The sequence below is a fragment of the Dryas octopetala genome, chromosome 4 (genome assembly GCF_963921425.1).
Source record: "Dryas octopetala chromosome 4, drDryOcto1.1, whole genome shotgun sequence".
Classification (NCBI taxonomy): Eukaryota; Viridiplantae; Streptophyta; class Magnoliopsida; order Rosales; family Rosaceae; genus Dryas; species Dryas octopetala.
Window position 1 is genome coordinate 1,005,953 of NC_141369.1, and position 25,365 is coordinate 1,031,317.

The 25,365-nt window shown below is 35.3% G+C and overlaps 1 protein-coding gene, 1 long non-coding RNA gene and 2 pseudogenes across 2 annotated transcripts; 2 read left to right on the top strand and 2 right to left on the bottom strand.

The window, feature by feature from the left end:
• The first annotated feature begins 966 nt into the window (after positions 1 to 966).
• LOC147285981 (uncharacterized) lies at positions 967 to 2,934 on the top strand. The gene is made up of 4 exons (XR_015122088.1): positions 967 to 1,033; positions 1,161 to 1,366; positions 1,476 to 1,581; positions 2,709 to 2,934. It is a non-coding gene; the product is annotated as an uncharacterized LOC147285981 (long non-coding RNA).
• A 952-nt stretch (positions 2,935 to 3,886) lies between these two features.
• Positions 3,887 to 4,720, bottom strand: LOC147285982 (uncharacterized; annotated as a pseudogene).
• A 3,294-nt stretch (positions 4,721 to 8,014) lies between these two features.
• Positions 8,015 to 20,406, top strand: LOC147285983 (putative LRR receptor-like serine/threonine-protein kinase At3g47570; annotated as a pseudogene).
• LOC147285984 (bifunctional adenosine 5'-phosphosulfate phosphorylase/adenylylsulfatase HINT4-like) lies at positions 10,098 to 14,123 on the bottom strand. The gene is made up of 5 exons (XM_086239195.1): positions 14,050 to 14,123; positions 11,381 to 11,457; positions 11,192 to 11,258; positions 10,293 to 10,370; positions 10,098 to 10,203 (listed from the first exon to the last, which is right to left on the bottom strand). Exons 1-5 carry the CDS (start codon positions 14,121 to 14,123, stop codon positions 10,098 to 10,100), a joined length of 402 nt encoding a protein of 133 aa, XP_086095321.1.
• Positions 20,407 to 25,365: the final 4,959 nt, after the last annotated feature.

Sequence of the window (25,365 nt, forward strand, 5' to 3'; positions counted from 1 at the left end):
CGGAACATTTTTCAGACCTCAAATCCATTATTGGTGAATTAATTAAGGTGTGGACGGTTATGCCCTTAACAAAAAAAAAAAAAAGTTTGGGTTTCCAAAGGGGTTTATTTGAAAAGTAATTTTAAAAATTTCAATCTTGTTATGGTTAGAAAGTGCTCGTACTCACGAACGTGTAGGCGAAAACGGATCGCGATTCGAGATTACGTAGACAAAATTATGGGCATTTGAAGTTGGAGGGCATTATGGTAATTTCGTGGATCAGCCATTTTAAAAACCAGCTGACCCTTTCTCTCTCCCGCATAGCAGCAGCCCCTCCCCATTTTCCAGAAAATTCTTTCCGTTTTGACCACCACCCTCTCAACTTTGACCGGCCATAACTTCTTCGTCCGATGTCCGATTGATGCAATCTTGGTGGCTATGGCTTCGTATCGACTTCCTCTTTCTTTTGGTATATCACACGCACCCTATCTCACACTGTACTGAGCGAATCGAAGCTCGAAAGGTGACGCCCCTAATGACGGTTTTTCGCCGATTTCCGACGACTCCGGCCACCATTCATGGAGTTCTTGGCATGGATCTTCTTCTCTCTTCATGGGATTCCAGTTCCAGGTCACCATTCATGTTTTAATTCAGTATTTTGATAGTTGCCATTAAAGCCACCATAGGTGCCGCGAATCCGAGGTGTGTTCAGGCTACTTTCAGCCTCCTTTTGAGGTCGACCCAGGTATAAAAGTTGTTCCTCTCGTCGTTATCTACATGTTTGTATATTTGTTGCACTCATATGAGAAGTTTGGGAAACGACCACTATTCACCGCCGTTAGCCACTGCGGGACCACCGCGCGTGGCGGCGACTGGAGTGGTTTCGAGCAGGTTTCGACCCTCTCCCACCTCCTAGGACTATTTTTAGATTCCTAATGACCTATTGGTTGATTTTAGGGTGGATTTCAGCTGATGGAGAACTCAAATTGGAAATCGAACCTCGAACGGACGTCTTAGTAATATGAAACTGACTCCCGAATAAGCACCGGCTAAGGTATAAACTGTAACTCTCTTTTACGTAATTGATTTGGAAATTTGGATTAAGAATGAGAAGTGAGTTGGATAATTAAGGTTAATTGGAGTTTGAATTATAGTTATTGTTTGGTTTTTGGATTAATTAGGTGACCGAGTCGCGAAGGTTATGGAATGCGAGAAAAGTATAATTCGTATCCGTCTAATTAGGGATATTTCTATTTTGTGAGTGGATCGACTGTAATTGAGTTAGACTGATGGTTGGTTGTTACTTGTGAATTAAGGAGGTTTGAAAAGCTCGAATATATGATCGGTTGGTTACCAAACGTGGAATCAAATTGAAAGAGAGATTTAGGTAAGTTCTCGATAAGGGTTTGACTCCTTGGTTAAATTTATACCAGTAGCGTTAATTCTAAAGTGGGATTAATGTTCGGCATATTAAAGTAAGCGTATTTTTGTATTAGGTTGATGGAGCTTCGTCTCTTGACTACCGTTAGTGGCGAACAAGTGTTGAATTGTGAGATAGAAACGTGTTCCGAAAAAGGGGTTGAGCGTAGCTCGGCAAGTACTGTGAGTGGACTCTTGTCTCTTTAAATGATTTATGAAATTCGTGATTTATTCTAGTTATATAAATTTTAAATTGTGAAATAGAAGTTGAATGGGCTTTTGGTTTTCTAAAGAATTCATGAAAATTTCATCAATCATTTCACACTAAATACTTTCGAAATTTTATCTTGGGATTTGATCATTGGCATTAAATGTTGGATTTCAAATGTTATTTCAAATAAGTTTTATTGCTGGATGTTTGAAAGAAAATTAGTTTCTTATTTTTATACACATGGATTATTTCATATTTTAGCCTATGGTCAAAGATTTGATTGGTTTTATGTGTTTCGAATGAGATTTATTAAGGACTATTTTACTAGTTGTGCTTACGCATTGTGGATTGAGGATTTAAAGTTTATGGGAACGATAAAGATATTTTCTATCCGTGAGAAAATGATTTTATGATTTGGTTATGGAAAAAAAAAATGGTTTTCAAACCACCCTTGCAGTACCCTCCAGGTTATCAGATAAATAGGTCTTTGGGACCCATCACGGCACACATATAGGCTTTGGGCCGTGTGTCGGGATGCTTCGCCCTTTGGGGGCTGCTCTGCGTGCACGTATGACCAGGATTGCCTGCACGTGCTGATTTTATTCACACGTGTGTATGGCCAGGATATTGCCTGCACGTGTTGGATTTTACTCCACGCGTGTGTATGGCCAGGATATTGCCTGCCTGTATTTCCGCACAGGTGTATGGCCAGGTTATTTCAGGGTATAAGCATGGTGAGATTTTATTATTATTTACAGGAGTTATTAAATATGAGTTTGGTTGAGAATTTCTTTTTGAGTTTTATCAAGATTTCTGGACAATGTTTTTATGACTTTTATTTTAAAAGGTTGTTATTGAAAAGTTATATTTTGATTTATTTAAATTTCTGGAGTTTAAATGGTTTTATGACTTTCTTAAAGATCGTAAGTTGGTTTCAAAACTGGGGGATTTCAAAGAGTGACGTGAGGTCTTAGTGGAGATTTGATTTTAAAGGAATTTGTAAGGATGAATAACTTAATGTTTTGTTTCTTGATTTTGGTCCACTCACTGAGAGTTATCTCATGTTTTCTTCATTTTGTTTATAACATTTTCCCCCCAGGTGTTATAGATCGTTGAGGTTGGGCCGTACCACGTCGAGGCAGGACTTTCAGTTCTTCGGCGTCATTTCCCTTAAGTTGTGGAGATAACTTTTATTTTGTAATGGAAGTTTAGTTTTGCTCTGATTATCATGTGCCTTGGTGAATAAGAACTTTTTGGTTGTGGTAGAGGTGGTTGCTGATTTAGAAGTGCTTTTAACAGGTTTTGAAATTTTTGGGTTAGTCCATTTTCAGGGGAGGTTCTGCCGAATTTTCGGTAGGATTTTCCTTGATCTTGGATTCCCGCAGGACCTCTCCGGGTTTCAGGGTGAAATTCGGGGGCGGTCTTGTCATTTTCTACTTCAGCTTTAAAATTTTTGAAGGTTTCTAAAGCTTGTGATTTTTCTAAAATGAGATATAAGTAACAATATCTTGAGAAATCATCTATGAGAGTTATGAAATATTGATTTCTACATATATTTTGAGTTGGGAAGGGGCCACAAATGCCTGTGTGGATTATTTCTAGAAGTTGTTGGCTTCGGTTAGAGGTTTTCTTCTTAGAATTGGTCATTTTGCCTTTTATGCATTCTACACAAATATCAAAATATGTATAATCTAGTTTTGGTAGAATGTTATCATTTTCCAATTGATGTAACCTTTCTTTAGAGATATGCCCCAGCCTTTAATTTGTGTCATAGGAAAGATGAACTTTCCTTAGAACTAGGTCTCTTGTTCCCTATAGTATTCTCAATTAGAAAATTTTCAATAGACATATCATGTATTAGTTTCCAATATCCATCAAATGATAAAGCTTTACCAATAGAAACTGAATTGAAATAAAGGTGAAAGCCATCTTTATTGATATCAAAAGTAAATCCGAAATCAACAAGTTTAGAAATTGAAACTAAGTTCCTAGCCTTCTCATAGAAGGAATGACAAATACATTCTCCAACTCTAATATAAAACCTAAATCTAACTTAAGCCTAAGAACTCCTATGACCTTCATAGCTACTCTAACTCTAACTCCATTGCCTGCACAGACTCTGGATTCCTCCTCACTTGGTGTCCTTTTTTCTTGTCAGACCTTGCATAGTATTAGAAATGTGTATAGGTGAGCCTATATCTAACAACCAAGTGTTTGAAGGAATTGTAATTAAATTACTTTCTAAACAATTGTAAATGTGTATCTTACCCTTCTTAGCTAGCCAATTCTCTTATAGTTGAAACAATTTCTCTTCATATGACCTTCCTTCTTACATAAAAAACACTTAAAAAGAGTCGTTTGAACTGGCCTTAGGTTATGAGAAGTGCTAGGGGTGGATTTGACAGGCTGGGAGTTGATCTTAGGAGCCTGATTGTCTTTTGCAGCCTTATTCTTGCCTTTCTTGAAATGGTTTTTAATAACCAGATTGACAACTACTTCACCATTCTCCTTTCTAATCCTTTCTTCTTCTTGGACACAAATGGAGATCATGAGTTCATTCAAACTCTATTTGTCTTTATGAGTGTTGTAAGTAGTCCTTAGTTGTCCATACTGTTGTGGCAGAGAATTCAATGCCATATGAACCAAAAAAGGGTCAGAAATTGCAATTTCTAGGGCTTTGAGGTTAGATGCAATATCTATAAGCTTTATAATGTGCTCACGCACACTTCCTTATCCATCATATTTCGTAGAGGTCAAGGCAGTCATCAAGTTACCAGTTTCTGCTTTTTCAGAATCCTTAAAGTTCTCATCAACATCTTCTAGGAAATCCTTAGCATTGTCACAAACATTTATCCCTCTTCTAACAGTGTCATTCATGGCCTTCTGCATAATCAGTAAGGCCATCCTATTCAATCTCTCCCACTTTTCCATCTTAACTTTTTCCTCAGTTGTGTTCTCAAGGTTGATTTGCTCAGGTTTGTCTTCTCTCAAGGCTAGGTCATGCTTGGATAAGCCTAGGTAAATTTCTACATCTTGTTTCTATTTCTTAAAATTGGTGCCAGTGAGTGTCTCTATTTGAGCAAAGTTGGAGTTAATTGGAAAATAAAACATACAAAAGTGTCTAAGAATCTTTATATTTCAGAGAATTCAAACATACTTTAAGAAAACATAATACTGTTTATGCAAAATCAAGTAACACTTTTGAGCAAGATAGCTTAACATGCATGTATTCATTCTTTATCATATTACCAAATAATAGGGAAGACATTTTCTAGATATATAGTCTCTACACCTTTAGGCAAGAAGAAAATATCTACAATTATCCTTATGTTTTTCCTAATCTGTAACATGCCAGTATCAAGTTTGTTTAGTTAAAATCTTTGGGAAATAAACTATTAATTTGATTCTGCAAGTTTGATCTGAAACTGTATTCTCTAAAAACTGTAACTGAGTTATATTGCTTTGGTAATTCTAATCAATTTGAATTTAGGATTAAGATCAAGAGATTCTATAAGCATCATATATGGCAGTAGATTACATATAAATAAAATAATTGCTTAAATAGATATATTCAGTCATGCAAATATGCAGACATCGTAGCTATGAAAGCATCCCGGAATCAAGATAGGAAAAATAGCATATATGCATAATCAATTTAATTCCATCAAACACAACAATGGGGCAGTATGCTTTAACAGAAAATAAACCTATAGGCTTAATTATCGATTTACCACCCAAAATTGTAACTCATTCCCACTTTACCACCTGAAAGTTTTTTTGTCCCAGATTACCATCTGTAACTTACATCCGTGTCCCATTTTATCTTGTTCTGTCAACAATTCCGTTAATGCTGACGTGGCGCGCTGGATGTGCGCCACGTGTCATATCTTTTTTGTATTTTTTGATTTTTTTGATTTTTCTATTTTTATAAACTTTGAAAATTAATTAAAAATAGCTCCGAACTTAGAAAAATACACGGAAAATTCCTACCGACTTGTCTTAACTAGTACTAATTTACTATGGGCTCAAAATGCCAATTTTTCCTCTAAAAATTTCCAAAAAATTTGGAAAGTCCAAATTTATTTCTAGAAAATTAAAATACTCTAGACTCTTTGAAAATTCATAGAATAATCTCCCGAACTCCAAAAAATATGAGGTCTGCACCGTTAGTCTTCTAAAAACTAACAATACCTTTCTCGTGAACACTTGCTACCCAAAAGACCTCTCGGTCTTAGAGAAAAATAAAATTCTCTATAAAATAAATTCTAGAAAAATTCTAAAATTTCTGTAAAGTCTCGAAATAATTCTCTAAAACAAGCTTTTGGTAATTTTTCAAAATATTTTTGAGAATTTGTCCAAGAGTTTACGAAAATTCTAGAATTTTTTCTAGAATTTATTTAATAGAGGAAAGTTTATTTTAATTTTTTAGAAATAAATTTGGACTTTCTAATTTTTTTGAAAATTTTTAGAGGGCAAATTGGTAATTTAACCTTATAGTAAATTAGTGCTAGTCAAGACGAGTCCGTAGGAATTTTTTTTGTATTTTTCTGAGTTCGGAGCTATTTTTAATTAAATTTCAAAGTTTATAAAAATAAAAAAAATAAAAAAATGCGAAAAAATAAAAAAAAGATGTGACACGTGGCGCACATCTAGCGCGCCACGTCAGCATTAACGGCCAGATCGTCAGCATTAACGGAATTGTTGACGGAACAAGGTAAAATGGGACACGGATGTAAGTTACAGGTGGTAATCTGGGACAAAAAAACTTTCAGGTGATAAAGTGGGAATGAGTTACAGTTTTGGGTGGTAAATCGATAATTAAGCCTAAACCTATATGCACCCTCATATGTGCTCTAAGAGAGATAGTAGAACTTACCTAGAGCATAAGACTTCTGCTGCACCAGTTAGTCACAATATTGCAGAATAACAAGGACAAAACTTGCACAGAACTAGAACTAAAAAAAAATGATTTCTTGAAATATCATTGTAAATCTTAAAGATCCCAATTCTGTTTTTCCTTTTCAAAAGTTAGAAACAATAAACAAGAGTGTTGTTTCAAAACCATCTGAATCGAGTTTTACCATATGGGCCTTAAGTTACAAATTTGGACTTTTAAAACAAAAAATAAACTTGAAGACCTGACACTTATAAGGAACAAAACAGATACAATTTGCATGCTTTTTCGTTTCTTGTTAAATAACCATCAATTAGACAAAATTTTGATCTTTAAACATGTATATATGAAAGCTCTGATACCACATGTAAACCATATATATCAACTATCAGATATATACTACAATCACACATGTATAAGAACACAAAGAACATCTCTACCTGCACGCAGTGACTTACCAGATGTTGAAGAAGTCATGGCTAAGACTAGAACTAGGCTTCTACTCTCTCTACAACTTTGATGCACTGATTTATGGGGCTCAGATTTTTGCAGTATGTATGAGAGCATGGACTAGCTCTACTTATAAGGGATGTCTAGGCTAGTCCTACCCATAATGGACTTAGTGCAGAGATACAAGTCTGCTCCCTTAAGGTTAATTAGAATCTTATTCCATGTTTAAGTGAGCAAAGCCAGCACATAAGAAGTCCCTCAATCCATATAGAACACTGATAACACAGCTGGTCTAAGGATGTATCCGGATTGCTCAAGGTAAACCCAATTTATTGGTCCTTAAGTCATGATGAGTTGTTGTACTAATCAAAGTGTACTAATGTTGTCCATATAGAAATCTTACATACCATGCATCTTACATGATTTATGCATTGTTCTCAGTTGGGCTTTTGATGATTTTGAATAACTTTTGATAAACAGTTGAGTTTATTTTAAATTCAAGCTAGTATGCTTCGCTATTTTGCTTAATATATCGTTCTAATAGTACTTAGTTTCCTATAACTATGTTAATGTAAACTTTGTAATTGGCTATTTCTTAAGCCAAAAACATCAATGTGTAAGCACTAGGTTAGATAGTTTATGTGAGTTGGGTTATGGTCATGTACGGAGCAATGGAGAGTGAAGCATATTCATCAAGGTTCAAGTTCGAAGCGTTTTTCGGAGGTGAGTTTCGATGTTCAATTCTTTTAGGTGATTGTTTGGGAGGATCGATCTTTCGCGTGGAAAATATGTTTTGAAAAAATCTCCCAAAGGATCAATCATATGGCTAGGAGGATCGATCCTCCAGAAGCTTGTGATTTAGCGTTAATCATGTAGGATTGATTCTATCCTTTGTAGGATTGATCGTATCAACTTTTGACAGTTTTGTAAACCCCTTTGTAGGATTCATCCTGAATTTTTGCCAGTGTTTTTCTTTTCTTTGAAAGATCTATCTGTAACATTATGAACTGTAGGATTGATTTCGTGAACTTTTTGCTAAAATTTGACTTTTTCTAATCTTCATGTCAAACAACTTACAAGGAACCATACAACAAAATCTTGGTGAATGCAACAATTTGTTAGTTTTGGTTCTTTCTCAAAATAATCTTAGCGGTCTCATTCCGAAACAAGTCATTGGCTTATCATCCTTGTCACAAGTTTTGGATCTATCTAGCAACCAATTTACTAAATCCATTCCTAGGGAAGTAGTTAATTTGGTAAATCTTGTTTCCCTAGATATTTCTGAAAACAATTTGTCAGGTGAGATTCCACAAACTTAGGGAGTTGCACAGGTTTGACAAGTTTGTACTTGAAAGGAAACTTATTGCAAGGGTGTTGAACCATAAAAATTCAAAAAATATGGTTGAGGATATAAACCTCACGTTGGATACATTCAAAATGAGAGGAAAAGAGTTTTAAAAAGGAAAGGATTAGATGCCAATCCAAAAATAAAGATCAGATCATGTTATTTGAATAAGAGATTGGTATTTGATTTTGAATTCAAATAGACTCAATCTTCATCATTTAAGCCTCTCATTGTCTCTATAAATAGAGTAGAGATGGCCATAAAAAAGAGGAGGGGGAGAGAAGACACCGAAAGGCTGCAGGAAGAAGAGGAACGTGCATTTGCCATCACCAAAGCTTTGCCACCGCTAGGTAGATGACACTTCTTTTATTCATTGCTCCTTCCAATATTTGGTTTCGGCGGAAACCCCAAAATAGTTTACCAAAGGATTCGACTGAATCCATTTTCTCCCAATCGGTTTCGGCTGAAACCACAAAAATTCATCAAAGGATTCGGCTAAATCCATCTCCAAATTGGTTTCGGCTGAAACCATAAAGGATTCTGCTGAATCCATATATCTCAAGCACCGAACGGGTTGGGCTGAATCCATGGTGCGTTGAGTTACAAAAAAATGCAGTTAGTCTGCTGATTAAAATGGTCCAAGGCAGAAGAGAAAAGTACCTGCAAACCAAAGAAATGAAGGTTTTAGCCTACAAAAGCAAGGTCATAAACTATCTTGCTACTCTGACATACAAGCCACCACTACTAGGAAGTACCCCATTAGATATCAGTGGAACACTGATGTCTATTAAGTTTGCGACCGATAAGGGCAGACGTGATATCTAATGTACCCTATTTTCAATATCAGTTTTGGGCCGATGTCTATATCAAATTAGACATCCTATTTGTTAAATATCCGATATTGTTAATAAATAATATATATCGATTTTTCAAGTTTCCGCTATCTAAATGAACGGATTTCGATATGTAATATACTTTCAATATCATTATTTTTTCAAGAACTGACATTAAAAGGTATATTAAATATCTGTTTGATTCTATTTTTCGATATTATAAACTCATCAAAAGCTATATTTGGTAGGTTGTTACATCACTTTTTTTATCAAAGCGATATATAATATTTTTAACACATCGAATTTGTAACTAAAATCGATATATATGTACACATTAGATATCTGTTTGTTCGTTGTTTTAGATATTATAAGTCTCTTAAACATCAGGTTTGAGTTACAATGTGATATAAAAATAACATTAGATATCGGTATTATTTGTTATTTCAATGTATATACCTGTATAAATATCAGATTTAATAGACATTAGATATCAGTGTTTAACTGATATTGTAAATGTTTTTTAATTAAAAAAATAAAATAAAATAGGTTGTTAGATATCAATTTTTCCTGCCAAATATTTGATATAAAAGTTCCAACATGCAACATCCAATATGTGCAATTTAAATGCTTCCATAAATTTCATCCAACATTCTCATACATTTCCAACATCCAATTTCCAGAGAAATTGTAGAGAGGGAATCTTAGCATTTCTCATGTGCATCACTTACACTTACAGTAATTTAATATAAAGCACCACAAAACTGAAACAGAAGCATCAATAGAGAATAAAAATATTTATACTTGTATTAGAATTTGAAGCAATACATATTCTAAGGGTAAGCAAACCATGATATATGATTCACCATAACGATTAACATGACATATGCTTTTTTCTGTTTTACATAGTTTACCCACTAACTAGGGAAAGCCAATGTATCATGTTTCACTACTAATTTATAACTCAAATCACACTTTTGAAGTAATTGGTGAGAGAGGCTTTATCTTCTCCAGCAACTTTTCAGCTTCAAGAAATCCAAATGATCCCACAGACATATATTTTATATATTTCCATCTGTTCAAGTGTAATTAGGTATGTCACTTCAATGAACAAGTTGAGGTAAGAGAAACCTCAGGCATATCGTAAACCCCAAAATAGCTTACCTGAGTATGTAGGGTAGTGCCAAACAATGAAGGTGCAAATGGTTAACAGAATTAAATGGAGGCTGATGAAAGCCAAATCTGTCAAAAGGACATAATAACATCACACTCAAAACTCTTTCATAACCAAATTCATCTGCAGAACCTTAGTTCAAAGTAAGTAAAAACCAAGTAATGATTATTTTGACCTAATTGTTTTTCAGATGAATACTGCATGCATGCCTACTCTAATTCAAGTTCATTTATTCAATTTTTTGTGTGTAATCATTTTAGGTTCACAAGTATAAGTGGATATATAGGAATCAAAATCTGCTGAATACCTCATGTATTGATCTTCTACTTCCTAGGTCTCTTCAAATCATTACAGAAAGACATCTTCCATAGAAGATGTAAAGGACAAATTGGTCAATGTATAGCCCAAATTACAGAAATTATGAACATTCACATTCTTAACCAGCCCATCTTTACATTAAGCAATATGGGTGACATGTTAGTAGGACAGACAGAATATAAATATTGAAACTAATCTAGTGTTTTTTATTCTTTGACAGTCAACAATCCAGTGTTCACCACCAAGGCACAATTTCACATCCATCGTTTCCATGGTACATAATAAGCATTCAAATGGCTTAAAGAAACAAGAGGGACGGGCTATGAAGCAAATGTTGGTGCAATCGGTGCCACAAGAATTCAAGAATAGTAGCATAATAACTGAATCAAGTTGTAATACAAATTTACATAATTTCCAGCAGAGGCAACGCTAGAGGAAACAACCTAAGAGAACAGCTTCTGACAATCAATCTAACTGTGCACAATTGCACACCCAAAAATCAATCTAATTGTGCATAATTGCATATCAGAAAATAATACAAAGATAAAAGCTTTCAAGAACAGGGCAATACCTGTACTGATGGCATTGAGGTGCATCTCGTTGTAATAGAGTTTTCCCCACTTCTAACATGTGACATACTGAACAACAATGAAAAACAATGGGGTGTAAGATTAATACATATAATGATGAAAAAACAAAGAAAAAAGTCCCACATTGGTTGAACCATGAATCATTTAAGCTTGAGCAACATTTAGATTACCCAAAGAGTAGTCTTGAGGTGTTCTTTGAAGATCCTTCACAGTTGGGATGTGATCCACAGGAATAACCAAGTAATGCCTACAAGAATCAAGATTGTTATTTTAAATTGAAAATGGTGACACTGATGAATGGGATTGGGGGGAGTCATTCAATACCTAGCTTGCAGCAGCGGGTCTGATATATATCAATATTAAATTAAAATGTATATTTAACTAACCTAAAATCAACCTAAAATCAATATTAAATTATCCACCTATTTCCCTTTAACATCTTACAAAACCTAAAATCAATATTAAATTAAAATGTATATTTAACTAACAATTACTGCAAGAATCCGAATTAAATACCTTATGAAGGAAAATTAGCTATATTTAACTACTAATGAAGGAAAGAAACATCTCCAATCACACAAAGTACTAACATTATAACAAATTTGAACCATTGTAAATTTGTATAGATTATTAAGAAAGGAGAATAGGAAAAAAGAAAGAAGCATCAACTGACAATGACTGCAAGCATCCATACAATGATAAAAAAATGAAGTTCTTAACTAACAATTACTGCAAGCATCCGAATTAAATACCTTATGAAGGAAAATCAGCTATATTTAACTACTTAATGAAGGAAAGAAACATCTCCAATCACACAAAGTACTAACATTATAACGAATTTGAACAAGTGTAAATTTCAGTAACTACAGTAAACAACTTTAGTTTACAGTAACTACTGTTGTTTATCCCATCCAAATAAACAATAGTAACTACTTGGTTCAAGTATAAGAAACTCTTTACCAATAAAAACAAATTAAGCACAATGGCTAATTTCAGTCAATCCCCATCCATAGGTACATGTTATAGCAGAATAGTTCTCCAACGTAAATACTAAAAAGAACCAACAAAAACCTAGTACTCATAAAGTTCCCCCCCTCCCCCCAAAAGAAATAGAGACGATTATCAAACTTGTTATAGCAATAGTTTACTGCAATATCATATTCAAAAGCTAGCCTAGACAAAACCCCGTCTTAGCAAACTCAACCACTAAACCAATAAGACCAAGTGAATCAGTTGTCTATTACTAGTTTTTATAAAAGTTGCAGAAAAGTAGTAAACGTCTAAAAACTTAAATAAATCCAAAAAAAGAAATAGCTAATAAAGCTCAAAGAAGCAACAAACTATTTCTCTTCTATATGGGTGTCTCGGTTTCAAGTATTGGATACTCTAAATTGAAGCCTAGACATAGTCTTGAAATTAAATAGTATGTTCTTGAAGAGCATTTGTTATTTATATACAAAATAGCTAAAATCCATTCACAAAAATAGCACAAACAAGCAGGGAAAACAATGAGCAACGTACTTTAAAGAAAGTAAATTTCCTTATAATTAGTATTAATTCATGGGTTAAAAGATTATATAGAAATAAGTTAAGTACTTTAAAGAAAGTAACTTTCCTTATAATTAGTATTAATTCATGGGTTAAAAGATTATATTGAAAATAATAGCAGAAATAGCTTTGTCCTCGTAAGAAATCCTACTCTCAACCAAACTGTAAAAGCTAATAGCTGACAGTCAGCTACCCTAGTGTTTTAAAATGACAAAATTACGCTAAACACCACAGAAAACCAATCTTATTCAAGCATTTTCTTAATTGCAGATCAGCAAATCAGTGTTACAGAGAAGCAAAGCCATCATCTCCTGTTTAGCCTGCCTATAAAGAATCTACCAATAAAAAAGATAGAGAAAGTATTCAACACAAGAAGTAAAGGATATTGACAATGCTGAAAAGGATGGGAAAGCCACAGCCGGATAGAATATTTTCTGTTTTCATATGTATCTGAAGAATGTACATATTCAATTTCTCATCCCAATCAATTCTGCTGATACATATTCCCTTTCCAAACTAAACTTTTGAAGGAACTTAAGGCCAAAAAAAAAAAAAGATCATTAGAAGGAGCTTGAAGAAAACAAAAAGGTCAGGGTAAGAAGCTGAAATAGGAGGTACTCCATCCTTGCAGATCATACCTCAGATCAGAGGAATCCTGCCTAAAAGAGAGACATCTGGGAGTGGTCCATACACAGTCTTCCAAGACAGTGGAATAAGCCACTTATCATTATTGTTGCCTGCACAAAGCCATTAAAAAAGATAAGCATACCTCTAACACGAAAGCATTAAGCAAATCATGGTTCAAGGAAGTAAAATAGATCTAATGGAAACAATTCTTAGGGATCAGCAAAGAGTTAATCAGGATCGTGAATCGCATTTCCTGTCCCTGCCCTGTGAAGAATATGGTTATGCCCTCATCCTCACCACATCCCACCCTGCCACCTGTTTTTTTTTTTTTTCTCCCTTTTCAACATTGGCTAAATGTCTAGAACTTTTGTTAAATAAATATTATCCTAAATGCTCCCAAAACAATGTTAAGCTATGAAGTTGATTTTAAAATATGTGAATTTAGAATAATAATTGATATATTGGATGCCAAATCTATTCCTTTTTAAGAAAAAAAATCCCAAATACAGAACAATATTAATCCAACCAAAGAAATAAATAACTTTTATTAGAATATTCAAATATACATGGTGTGAATGCACAAGGAAATTGGATCATTGCCGACCTTGAAGTACACACACACACACATACAGTGATATATATATATATATATATAGGCCGGTACCTTGTTAAGCCATCCTTTAGAATGAATCCTTGAAATTGATCTCTTAGCCTAGGACCACATAAGACACCAGACATCTGCTCACCTAAGGAACCAAAGAATAAAATTAGAGGGAAGTGCGAGAGAAAGAAATAAGATATTCAATACAAAAAAAAAAAAAAAAACCTAAATAGATACAAGAGCGAGAAAGAGTACCTGAGAGAGCTCTCGAAGAACAGAGTCGGAGTTGGATGGGTGTTACACAAAAAGCTAGACGATGGATACTAGGCGGTGGGTGTTGGACGATGGGTGATAGATCTCGTCGTTGATCATTGGTCCCGAGGTCTCGTCGTTGCCTTCCATCGGAGAGAGAAAGTGAAACCCTAGAATTTGGGGGTTTTACAATTTTGGATGAGTGAATCGTGTTTAGGAGGAAGAGAAAAGAGAGAGACATAGAGATTGAGAGATCGAAGGAGAGTTTGGTCGATCTGAGTTTGGTCTCAGTGAGCGAGGGTGAGAGAGAAGGAGCTGAGTTTGGTCTGATGGAGTCTGAGTGAATGTGTCTGCGAGTGAAGAGTTGTCAAGCCTTTAGGAATTTTTGAGAAGCAGGATCGATGAGGTAGAGACCTCATGGATTCTGGTCTGGGGGAATTTGAAGCAAAATCACAGCAACGGCGAGGGCTGCGGGTGAGAGAGAGAGAGAAAGAGAGAGAGATCGGGGTGAGAGGGAGTGTTTGAGAGGGGGGGGGTATCGGGTCTAACTTAAGTCAAAACATTTAAGTTGTCAAAAAAATTTGTATATTTGATTTTTAGCTGAATTAATTAATATCAGTTCATGGATTAGATATCGATTATCATAGAATTTAATTTCTACCCAAAAATTTAGATATCGAATTTGTAAACTTGGTGATATATAAATGTGTTTAGACATCATTTTTAGAAAACTAAAAATCCAACTGATATAAAAAAATTTGACAATATCGATTTTTTTAAAACCGATATATTTTTAGTGATATCTATTGGGGTACTTCCTAGTAGTGCACACAGAGGTTGCACCACACGAGGAAAGAAGTAAAAAAATAAATTGACTTCCACCTCTTTATGGTGCTGCAATCCTGAGCAAAAGACAAGATCAATATTGCCAAGTCTAATAGGTGGGATGTGCAGCAAAAAAAAAAAAAAAAAGGGGGGGAGTAATGGATTAATGTGAGCTCACGCAGGCTAAAATTTAGAGCCCAAAAGACATGGGGCTGCTGCACTTTAAGATTCTGAGAATTGGCACAAAGCCTAGCCGCCGTGTGGTATTTAAGTTGCTATATATCCAACTCACCAAAATATTGCAATGCGGTCGGAGAGCAACATATATCATTCCAAGGCCTTAATTTAAGTTGTAGCAATAAAGTTCATCATGTGGGGCTTTCTAAGTTTGCTTCCAGAAAGAAAAAAAAAAGAGTGTGGTTGCTTTCCATCATCTTTGGTTATCAAAGCCAGTGGACTTGCATGCTCAAAGGAGATGTACCTCCAAAATCTCACCAACTGGGCCTACAAGAAAGTAGAGGCCAATTCTTATTTGAATTGCATCTACTGTAATTGGCTTATATAATAAAATACAAAAAATATATATGCCAAATATCAAACAGTGAGCAATCAAATTTAATGGGTTTGTTGTCAAATCTAACATGCCCAATAACAAAAAAATTGGTATAAAATAAACAAAGTCCGGTGGTCTCCCAAATTCTCTTTTGCCCATTAAAAAAATAAAATGTATCAATTAATAAATAATTGATACAAAACAATTATAGTGGGCACATAACCAAATTCATGTTCACCCATTAAAAATAAGAATATGTGTCATTTAAAAAAAATAAATGATACGAAAATATTAATGGGCACATTTTCCTCCAATCCCAAATTCAAACTCTCAAATTGGTACAAAACCAACTCTCTCAATCGGTACAAAACCGAAACCAAATCCAAACCCCAAATTCAAACTCTCAAAATGGGACAAAACCAATTTTCTCAAATGGTACAAAACCATCTTTTTCAATTGGTACAAAACCAACTCTCATCGCTTGGTACAAAACCAACCCTCCAAAATGGGGCAAAGCCAACCAAATCAAATTCTTTACTGAACTACGTCCGGTTTGATCCCATCATGGGTACGTAGGCAATGTGAGCAAAATTCACACTCAACCTCATTCACAAAATTCTTCAAATTTCCTTAGGAATTAATTCATACAAATTTCTTTGAATTAATTTCGCACCAAATCAAATCCACCCAAATCCTTCAGAAATTAGTTCTACACACAAAAGTGTAACGCCCCGAACCTTGGGCCCATAAACAATCTGAAAACCTTGTCATTTAACCCTTTTTCAAAGAATGGGTCATGCACTTAATATAATAAATAAATACGTTAAATAAATCAGAGTGTGAGCCCAAAACATTTATGTAAAATTCACTGTATAAAATCAGTTAAATGAAATTAAAATGGGTCTCACTGCCTCCTCAGCCTGCTTAACTTGCAAAACACCAATAACCACACTGCACCATATTCATGGTACACCGGGTCATTCAAATAAACAACCCGGTAAGCTCACTAGAGCTCGTATGAGTGAAATAACTTAAATAGTAACCTCAATAATTCTTCTATTTCCATAATCAATAATAATCCACAATAAAATTCATAAATACTCAATCACATAATGATTTCATCACCAATCATCCAAATCTCAAGATAAATCATAAATCCTCGTATTCTAATCAAATCTCATCAATAAATAATAATCAATTCGGCAAATCAAATGCCTAATCGTCAACTATTAACCTCAATCTCTAATCATTCACATCCTAACTCATAAACTCAATGCATGATCAATTTATCATTGTCCATCCTCAAGATTCAAGCCTAGACTTTACCAAGTCCTAGCCAAAACCAAATCTTAGCAAACATAAGCACACAAGCACACAAAGCAACAAAACAAACTATCTAATTTCACTCATTGTTTAACTGCGTGAAAAGACTATAAAGCCCTTGGACGGCAACACACTCGGATAACAAATCCGGCAGCATGACCAGACAACCAAATAAATACACACAGAATTCACAATTACGCCACTGAACGACTGAAACGGGTGGCCGCCACCACACACGGTGGCTGCCCCGCCCCAAACAACACACAAACATTTACAAAAACTCACCAAAAGGACCTAGAAAAGTTTCTGAGACCTCAATTGGGAGGAAACGGGTCAAACGACTACTAACCCGCCGCCAAAAGTGGTGGTTCCAATAGTGGCAGCGGCGGCACAAACCTGAAAATACCCAAAATCAACTCCAATTAATCTCAATTGCACGATGGAACCTTCACTTGCACATAAACAACTCGAATGTAGTCCAACTTCAAGAAATTCGAAATAGGCATAAACCCTAAAATTGAATTTTCAATTTCTCAAAATTGGACGTGCCCACCTTAGGGGAAAGATTACCCATACCTCGAGGATCAATTCTCGTAACTGGATCGACGGCCAAATATCGCCGGAAACGCCGAAATCGGCGGTTGAAGCCGGCGGCTGGCTTGGCTTCCCGAGCTCATTCATCCATCGTGGAGCCTCGTATGGATGAACGGAGACCATGGTCGGACTCGCCATGACGAGGGGAACAAAGCCCAGTAGGTCTGGTGTCGCGTCTTGGCCGGAAAAATCAAATCGTCGGCGGTGGCACTGTTTCTGTCCTGCGTCGTTGCGACGTCGAGGGGTGACGGCGAGGTACGAGACCGAGCTGGGAAGGACGGCGACGGCGAGACGAGTCTGCCGGTGCCCGTCGCTGGTCGTGGCATGGCCGGAAAAGCGAGATCGCCGACGAGAGCCTCTCTCGGTCTTCGCATCGATTCATCGCAATGGTGGCTCAGCTAGGTGATCGGCGGCCAGGGGGAGGAAGAGGGAAAGGCAGCAAGGCTGGTGGGCCAAAAACCCAACCCATCCGCTGCCGGACGCGTCGCCACGCACCGGTGGCAGATCGGCGAAGGTGAGAGAAAGAGACAGACGCGGGAGGGAGAGAGAGAGAGAGAGAGAGAAATGTCTGACTTTTTGGGTTTTAAAAACCACTTTCGTAAAAATTACAAGTGTGCCACTCACTTCACATGTCCGTATCTTTCAAACCGTAACTCTGTTTGACGCGTGCCGCGTGTCTACGAACTCGTGGACTCAAGACCTTTCCAACGTGCCCAAAATCAAAGACAAAAGTCCATTAGTTTTAAAAGTCAACTTTTGGGTCAAGCCCAATTTAAAACAAAAATTAAAAATTAAACCAAAACCTTCTAAATTTCCAAATAAATTCCCAAAATCCTTAAAATAAATTCGCAAAATATTTAAAATAACTCCTTGAAAAATACGGGGTCTTACAAAAAGTCCCTGAATTAATTTCTCAAATCAAATCAAGGGCTCTAAACCCCTACCCAAATTACACAAATCTTTTAAGTGGGTCATCCGCCCATTTAAATCCTAAAACCTTGGAACTAAGTGCGGTTTGATCCTGCAATGGATACGTAGGCAACCTAAAATACAGGTGCAACCGCAATCACAAATAAATTTCATTTCAATGGGTCGTTTACCTATTGGAAATCCAAACACTTGCAAGATGATCCGTTGGTTTCATTGCGATTGGAATCAAAGGGTATTCCCTTGAGTCAAGGGACTATAATTAAGAGATGTACTCCATCTTGAATGGGTCGTATATACCCAAAATAATAAAACCTTCCTTCCATAAATGAATTTGGGTGAAATTATGTTGGGTAATATTTATTATTTATTTACAAATTTTGTTCAACAAAGGGTCAATTCCTGAATCCTTGAGTATTTTGAGAAAGATTCAAGATTTAGACCTCTTTAGTAACGACTTGTCTGGCAAAATTCCCAACTATTTGGAGACCTTCAACTTCTTGCAGAATTTAAACCTATCATTCAATGATTTTGAAGGTGTAGTACCAATGCAAGGAGTTTTCCAGAATACTAGTGCGCTTTCTATCATGGGAAACGCACGGCTCTGCGTTGGTATACCTTATTTAACATTGCCGAAATGCATGTCCTATCAATCTAAGCAAGGATCATCTTCTGTACTAAAACTAATTATCCTAATTGTTTGTGAGGTTATTGGATTTGCCTTAGTATTGTTTTATGTGCTTCTTTATCGATCAAAAAAAAAAAAGAGAACTTAAGTCAGCTTCAAGATCATCATTGGGGCTTTCACTCTTGAAAAGTGTCATATGGAGCTGTCTTTGAAGCAACTGTTGGGTTCTCTTCTGCGAATTTGATTGGTGTTGGTAGTTTTGGGTCTGTGTACAGGTGAATTCTCAACTAGGAAGAAAGAATTGTTGCAGTGAAAGTACTCAATCTTCAAAGCTTAAGAGCAGCTAAAAGCTTTATAACTGAATGTGAAGTCTTAAAAAGCATTAGGCACTGGAACCTTGTCAAGGTACTGATTGTGTGTTCAAGTATTGATTTTCAAGGAAATGATTTCAAAGCTTTGGTCTTTAAGTTGATGGTGAATAGAAGTCTAGAAGAATGGCTGCATACTATAGCTTATAGAGTAGCTGGGGCACCCACTATGCAGGGGTATTTGAATCCTATTCAGAGGGTAAACATTGCCATTGACATAGCTAGTGCTCTGGCATATTTGCACAACCCCTGTCACAAGCCAATGGTTCGTTGTGATTTAAAGCCCGGTAACATTCTCTTGGACAATGACATGACTGCATGCGTTGGTGATTTTGGTTTAGCAAGGTATCTCCCAAATGCTTCTTCTCCACTTCCTTTACATGAAAGCACTTCCAATGCAATAAAATGTTCCATCAGCTATACTACCCCATGTAACAAGATTCGGATCCTCTGCTTGTTTTTTTACTACTTACTTTTGTCTAGCGTTCAATCCTAACATTGAATTTATGCTTCAACTTCTTTTTGACGAATTTTTTTGTGCAATTCTTTTTATTTTGTAGAGTATGGAATGGGAAACAAAATGTTAACACATGGGGATGTGTATAGCTATGGAATGCTGCTATCGGAGATGTTTACAGGCAAGAGGTCGCCGAATGACGTGTTCAAAGATGGTCTGAACCTACACGCGTGGAAGAATCGTGATCCATTTCTTCTTCAAAGTCAAGAATGCAGAACTAGTACGAATCATCTCCGAAATAACCAAAGACAAAGAGTTGAGGAGTGCTTGATTTCCATTGCTGGGATATATAGGAGTTGTTCGTTCGACAAATTTGGTTAGAGAGAGAATGGAGATTAGCAAGGTTGTAGCTGAATTATGTCGAATTAAGGATGTACTAATTGAAACTGGCATGCCTAGAGAGCATATGATCACGGCCCTAAGTAGTAAGTAACAGCTTGTCACCATAATTTTAACATCATATAAAAAGATATGAATTGAAGTTTAAGTTGTTTAACATCAACGATAATATTTATCCAAGCACTAATATTTTTTTTCAGAAACAAGTATAGGAAATTTTTTGACTTTTATGTCTAAACTAAACACACCAAATCATGACTCTTCTTTTGTTATTCTAGATATTAGATTAATGTTTAGAACCGTTATTTAAATAAGTAACAATTTAGTGCCATATGATGGAAGTATGGAACATGAAGTATTCATGTACTTTCAACGTAAAGGGAATGCTACTATTTTCCTCTTTAATTAGAGTGGCTTTAGTCATTTGAGATTTCTCATTGGTTGCATAATTGCATTCTTAACAGAACAATATGTATCTTAAAAATAATTAATTGATTGTCTAATAATAATTAATTTTAACTTGACCAAAAAATAGACGGTTCAAATTATGAGATTAGTTATGTGGTGGGCTCAAAAGCATGATTAACTTTACACCAAACCCTACCCAAGAGATCATAAATGGTAAGTTCATCAGCCAAATTAAATACTGAAAGTAATAAAAGACAATTAAAAATGTTCAAAAATTAATAAAAACATTAAATGTGGGGCCTAGCAAACAGCCTAATTTGACCAAAATCCACCTTAGATCATCGCCATATATTTGGATTTGCCTCATCGTTCCATTTCTGAAAAGGTATTGTCGGTAAAAATCGAACATCGAGAGCCTAATGGCCAGATTTGCGGCTGCCACTTCGGAGCCAATAATCATCTGTGATGCATGCTGCATCAATTTCTCTCTACACACCCTCACATTTCTGAAAATATCCCCACTAAAAGAAACAAAAAGCAAAAACCAGCCTCAACCATCCCAGCAAGGGCTGGCCTCCACCCACCGACCCACGCCACCGGCGTCGAACCTACACTGCCTGTGCTTTTTCCTGCCACTCTCTCTCACTTCTCTCTCTTTCCTTCCTCTCTCTTTGCACACCCTCTGTCGGACGGACATGGAGGCCGGCGATATATAGAACAGTCCAAAACCCCTCTATTTTCGCTTCCTGATATATAGATCTATTGATTTTCACTCCTCATACCTCATTCTTAAGGTCATTTTTTGCTAAAGATTCTCTTGTTGCTTCTCTTCATTTCTTTTCAAGTATTATGTTAACTTATTCTAGTTTTATTTTTTGGCCGAAAGATGTTTTTGGTCCTTGTATTATGTCCATTCAATATAGGTCTTGAATCTTTCTGAAAGAAATATTAACTTTTAAATTCCATTGTTTTGTCATATTCGATCAAAATTTATAAATAATATATAAAACTTTTGTTATATCGTCGTTCCATTTTCGAAAAGGTATTGTGTGCAAAAATCGGACACAGAGAGCCTAATGGCTAGATTTGTGCCTATCACTTTAGAGCCAATAATCATGCGCAATGCGTGCTGCATCAATTTCTTTCTACACACCTTCATATTTATGAAAATATCCCCACTAAAAAAAAAAACATGAAACCAGCCTCAGCCATACCAATAAGGGCTGGCCTGCAGCCATCCCGCCGGCGTCGAACCTACACCACTGGTGCTTTTTTCTGCCACTCTCTCTCTCTTCTCTCTCTTTCCTTCCACTCTCTTTGCACAGCCTCTGCCGAACGGAAAGGGAGGCCGGCGATATATAGTACAGCCAAAAATCTTCTCTATTTTCGTTTCCTGATATATAGATTTGTCAATTTTCACTCCTCATACCTCATTCTTAAGGTCATTTTTTGCTAAAGATTCTCTTGTTACTTCTCTTCATTTGGGTTTAGGTATAATGTTAACCTATTTTAGTTTTATTTTTTTGAATCAACAAGATTACAACACATTCTCCTAGAAAATTATTTAAATAATATTGGTTCCGTTAAATTAGTAGGTTAGGAAATTTTTAGGGTTTCAAGTTAGTGTTAAATTTGTTGTTGTTAAGCTTTGAGTTATGTTGTTTTGGGATTTTTTTTTTTTTGAATGATATTGTCTGATAATTTCTTCAATTTTAATTCATTAACGTGCAAAGGGCTTCTGGTTTCTTGTATTGAACATGTTTATTTTCAGTTTGAAGAATTTGCTTGTTTGGGTAATGTTCCTCGGCTTCACTGGCTTTTAGCAACTCATGTTGTCCCTGCCTTCAATTTGGTATATGTACATATTGGTTGATTGTATATTTTGCTACCATTTGCTTTAGTTGTTTAAGTGTTGTTCCTCACATGAAGGGGAACAAATGAATCAATTTTAACCTATTAGATCAAATTACTATTTTAGTCAAGTGCTTGTTGCTTTAGTCTAAATATTTGTTTTTATTTTATTTTTTAAATTCAAATAAAATGTGTGCTTAATATTTGTTTTATTTTGTGTGTCTTACTATCTGAACATATGGATTCATTTGTAAGTTTGCTTTCTTGTTTGATTTTCAGAATGTGAGTGAGCAGTGCATCAGGTAGAATATGGTTTAGATAATAGGTTAAAATTGATTCATTTGTTCTCCTACATGTGGTTACACATATGGATTCATTTGTTTGAGTTTTAGAATGTGAGTGATCAGTACATCAGTTGGAATGTGGTTTAGATAATAGGTTAAAATTGATTCATTTGCTCCCCTACACGTGGTTACACGTATGGATTCATTTGTTTGAGTTTCAGAATGTGAGTGATCAATACATCAAGTGGAATGTGGTTTAGATAATAGGTTAAAATTGATTCATTTGTTCCCCTACATGTGGTTACACATATGAATTTGTTCGTTTGAGTTTCAGAATGTGAGTGATCAGTACATCAGGTGGAATGTGGTTTAGATAATAGGTTAAAATTGATTCATTTATTCTCCTACATGTGGTTACACATATAGATTCATTTGTTCCCGTTAATATTTGTTAATGTGTTTTCAGTTTTAGGGTTTGTTATTTTGTTGCTATTAGGTTATGAGTTATGCTGGTTTGGGATATGTTTTATTTTTTTGAATGGTATCATCTATATAGAATTCATTGTGAATTCAAATTTAATGACCAAGCACTACTCGTTCCAACATCAAATCAATAATCGAGTCAATTTGTCGCTCTAAAATTGATATTGGGCTAAAAAAACTATTAAATTTGGCACTAAAACCGATATTGGTGTCAAAACCTATGAGAAGGTTTAGTTGTTAGGGTTGTGTGACCACTGCATACGTATAGTTTTTACATTTGTTGATTTCTTTTATCATCGATCATTTAATCTCTTGGTACACTTACTTAGTTCAGATATTAGATAGAACTGATGCAATCTTACCACTTATGTGCGAGACAGAACGAAAAGGTTCGCCGGGTATGATGTTTTTTCATCATTCTCCTTTCTCTTTCATATTATCTATATATACTTTAGGTTTTACAATGTACACTTTTATTGTTGATTTCTTCATCATTAATTTTACCATTCATTCAATATAGGTCTTTAATCTTTTTGAAAGAAATATTAGTTTTTAAATTCAACTGTTTTGTCATATTCAATCAAAATTTATAAATAATATATGAAACTTTTGCCATATCGTCGTTCTCTTTCCGAAAAAGGTATTGTTCACAAAAATCGGACATCGGGAGCCTAATGGCCGATTTGCGCCTATCACTTCGGAGCCAATAATTATGCGCAATGCGTGCTGCGCTGCATCAATTTCTCTCTACACACCCTCACATTTCTGAAAATAATATCCCCACTAAAGGTTCTCTCTTTGCTTCTCTTCATTTGTTTTAAGGTATTATGTTAACCTATTTTAGTTTTATTTTTTTGATTCTGCAAAATTACAACACATTCTCATAGGAAATTGTTTAAATTAATGTTGGTTCTGTTAGATTAGTAGGTTAGGTACTTTTTAGGGTTTCAAGTTAGTGTTAAATTTGTTGTTGTTAGGTTGTGAGTTCTGCTATTTTTGGATTTTTTTTTTGAATGGTATTGTCTGATAATTTCTTTAATTTTAATTCATTATGTTAGTTTCTATGATTTGATATATTGGTTTTTCCTTGTCAAAATCATTGTATTTATTTTTAATTATTCACTCACAAGCTAGGCTAGAATTAAGGGTAAGATTAATTGTATTGAAGAAATCAAGAATGAAGTTGCAATGCAAAAAGATCCAAGGTATACTGCACTTCATGCATTTCATGAAAAAATAGTATTGTGTCTATTGACTAGTCATTCACTGATCATAAGGACAATGTTCTTCACGTACGGTGGTTAACACTTAAATGACAGTGTCACTTCAGTGAGCCATTTCGAGATTTGTTTCTTAAAGCCCATTTCATTTAAAACTCATTTTCTGTTTTTCTAAACATGCATGTGCACAACACATGATTTAGTTCCTTCACTGAATCAATCAGATCAAATCTTGCTTCTCATCATTTTCACGCCACTCACTCACACACCTTAGCACTATTCATCTTCTTCCCCCTTTCTGAATTTTGCAAAATAAAGAAATATCTAATTTTACAGCTCCACATTCTTATCCTTAGCAGTACTAGGATACCTCTCTAAAACAAACGGAATATGCCCTTTATTTGTCTCTTGCGGACAGCCATTGATTGGCTTCCACGTGGCACGGGCAGACATGGTGAGTGCGTGTGTCTGTTGTACGGTGTATATGGGTGTATCGGTTCAGTTTTTTTCTGGTGTAGGTTGATGAACATATTTTATGTGGGTATTTTTTCTGCGTTCAAGCTTGGTAATTTGTGTGTGCTCATCCTTTTTCAAGTAAGAAAATGTTTTTGATTTTCTCAAACTAAAATGATTTTTCTTAACTTGTTTTTCACCCTCTAAAATCTGAATGGGTTTGAGTGTTGTTCTAAATCTTTTCACATATTCATAAACACTATTATTTAGATTTTAGATTAAGGATTCTCCATTAGCCTTTTCATGTCTTTTGCTTGAGAAGGCTGATTTTTAAAGAATCCAAATTTGCATATC

What these genes read in the sequence shown, in the direction of transcription:
- LOC147285984 (XM_086239195.1), bottom strand. Translation starts at nt 14,123, where the DNA reads ATGTCTGGTGTCTTATGTGGTCCTAGGCTAAGAGATCAATTTCAAGGA. An exon ending in CCTCAATGCCATCAGTACAG is followed by an intron (nt 10,371 to 11,191) that starts GTATTGCCCTGT and finishes TCCTTTTGACAG; the next exon opens with ATTTGGCTTTCATCAGCCTC. An exon ending in GCACTACCCTACATACTCAG is followed by an intron (nt 10,204 to 10,292) that starts GTAAGCTATTTT and finishes ACACTTGAACAG; the next exon opens with ATGGAAATATATAAAATATA.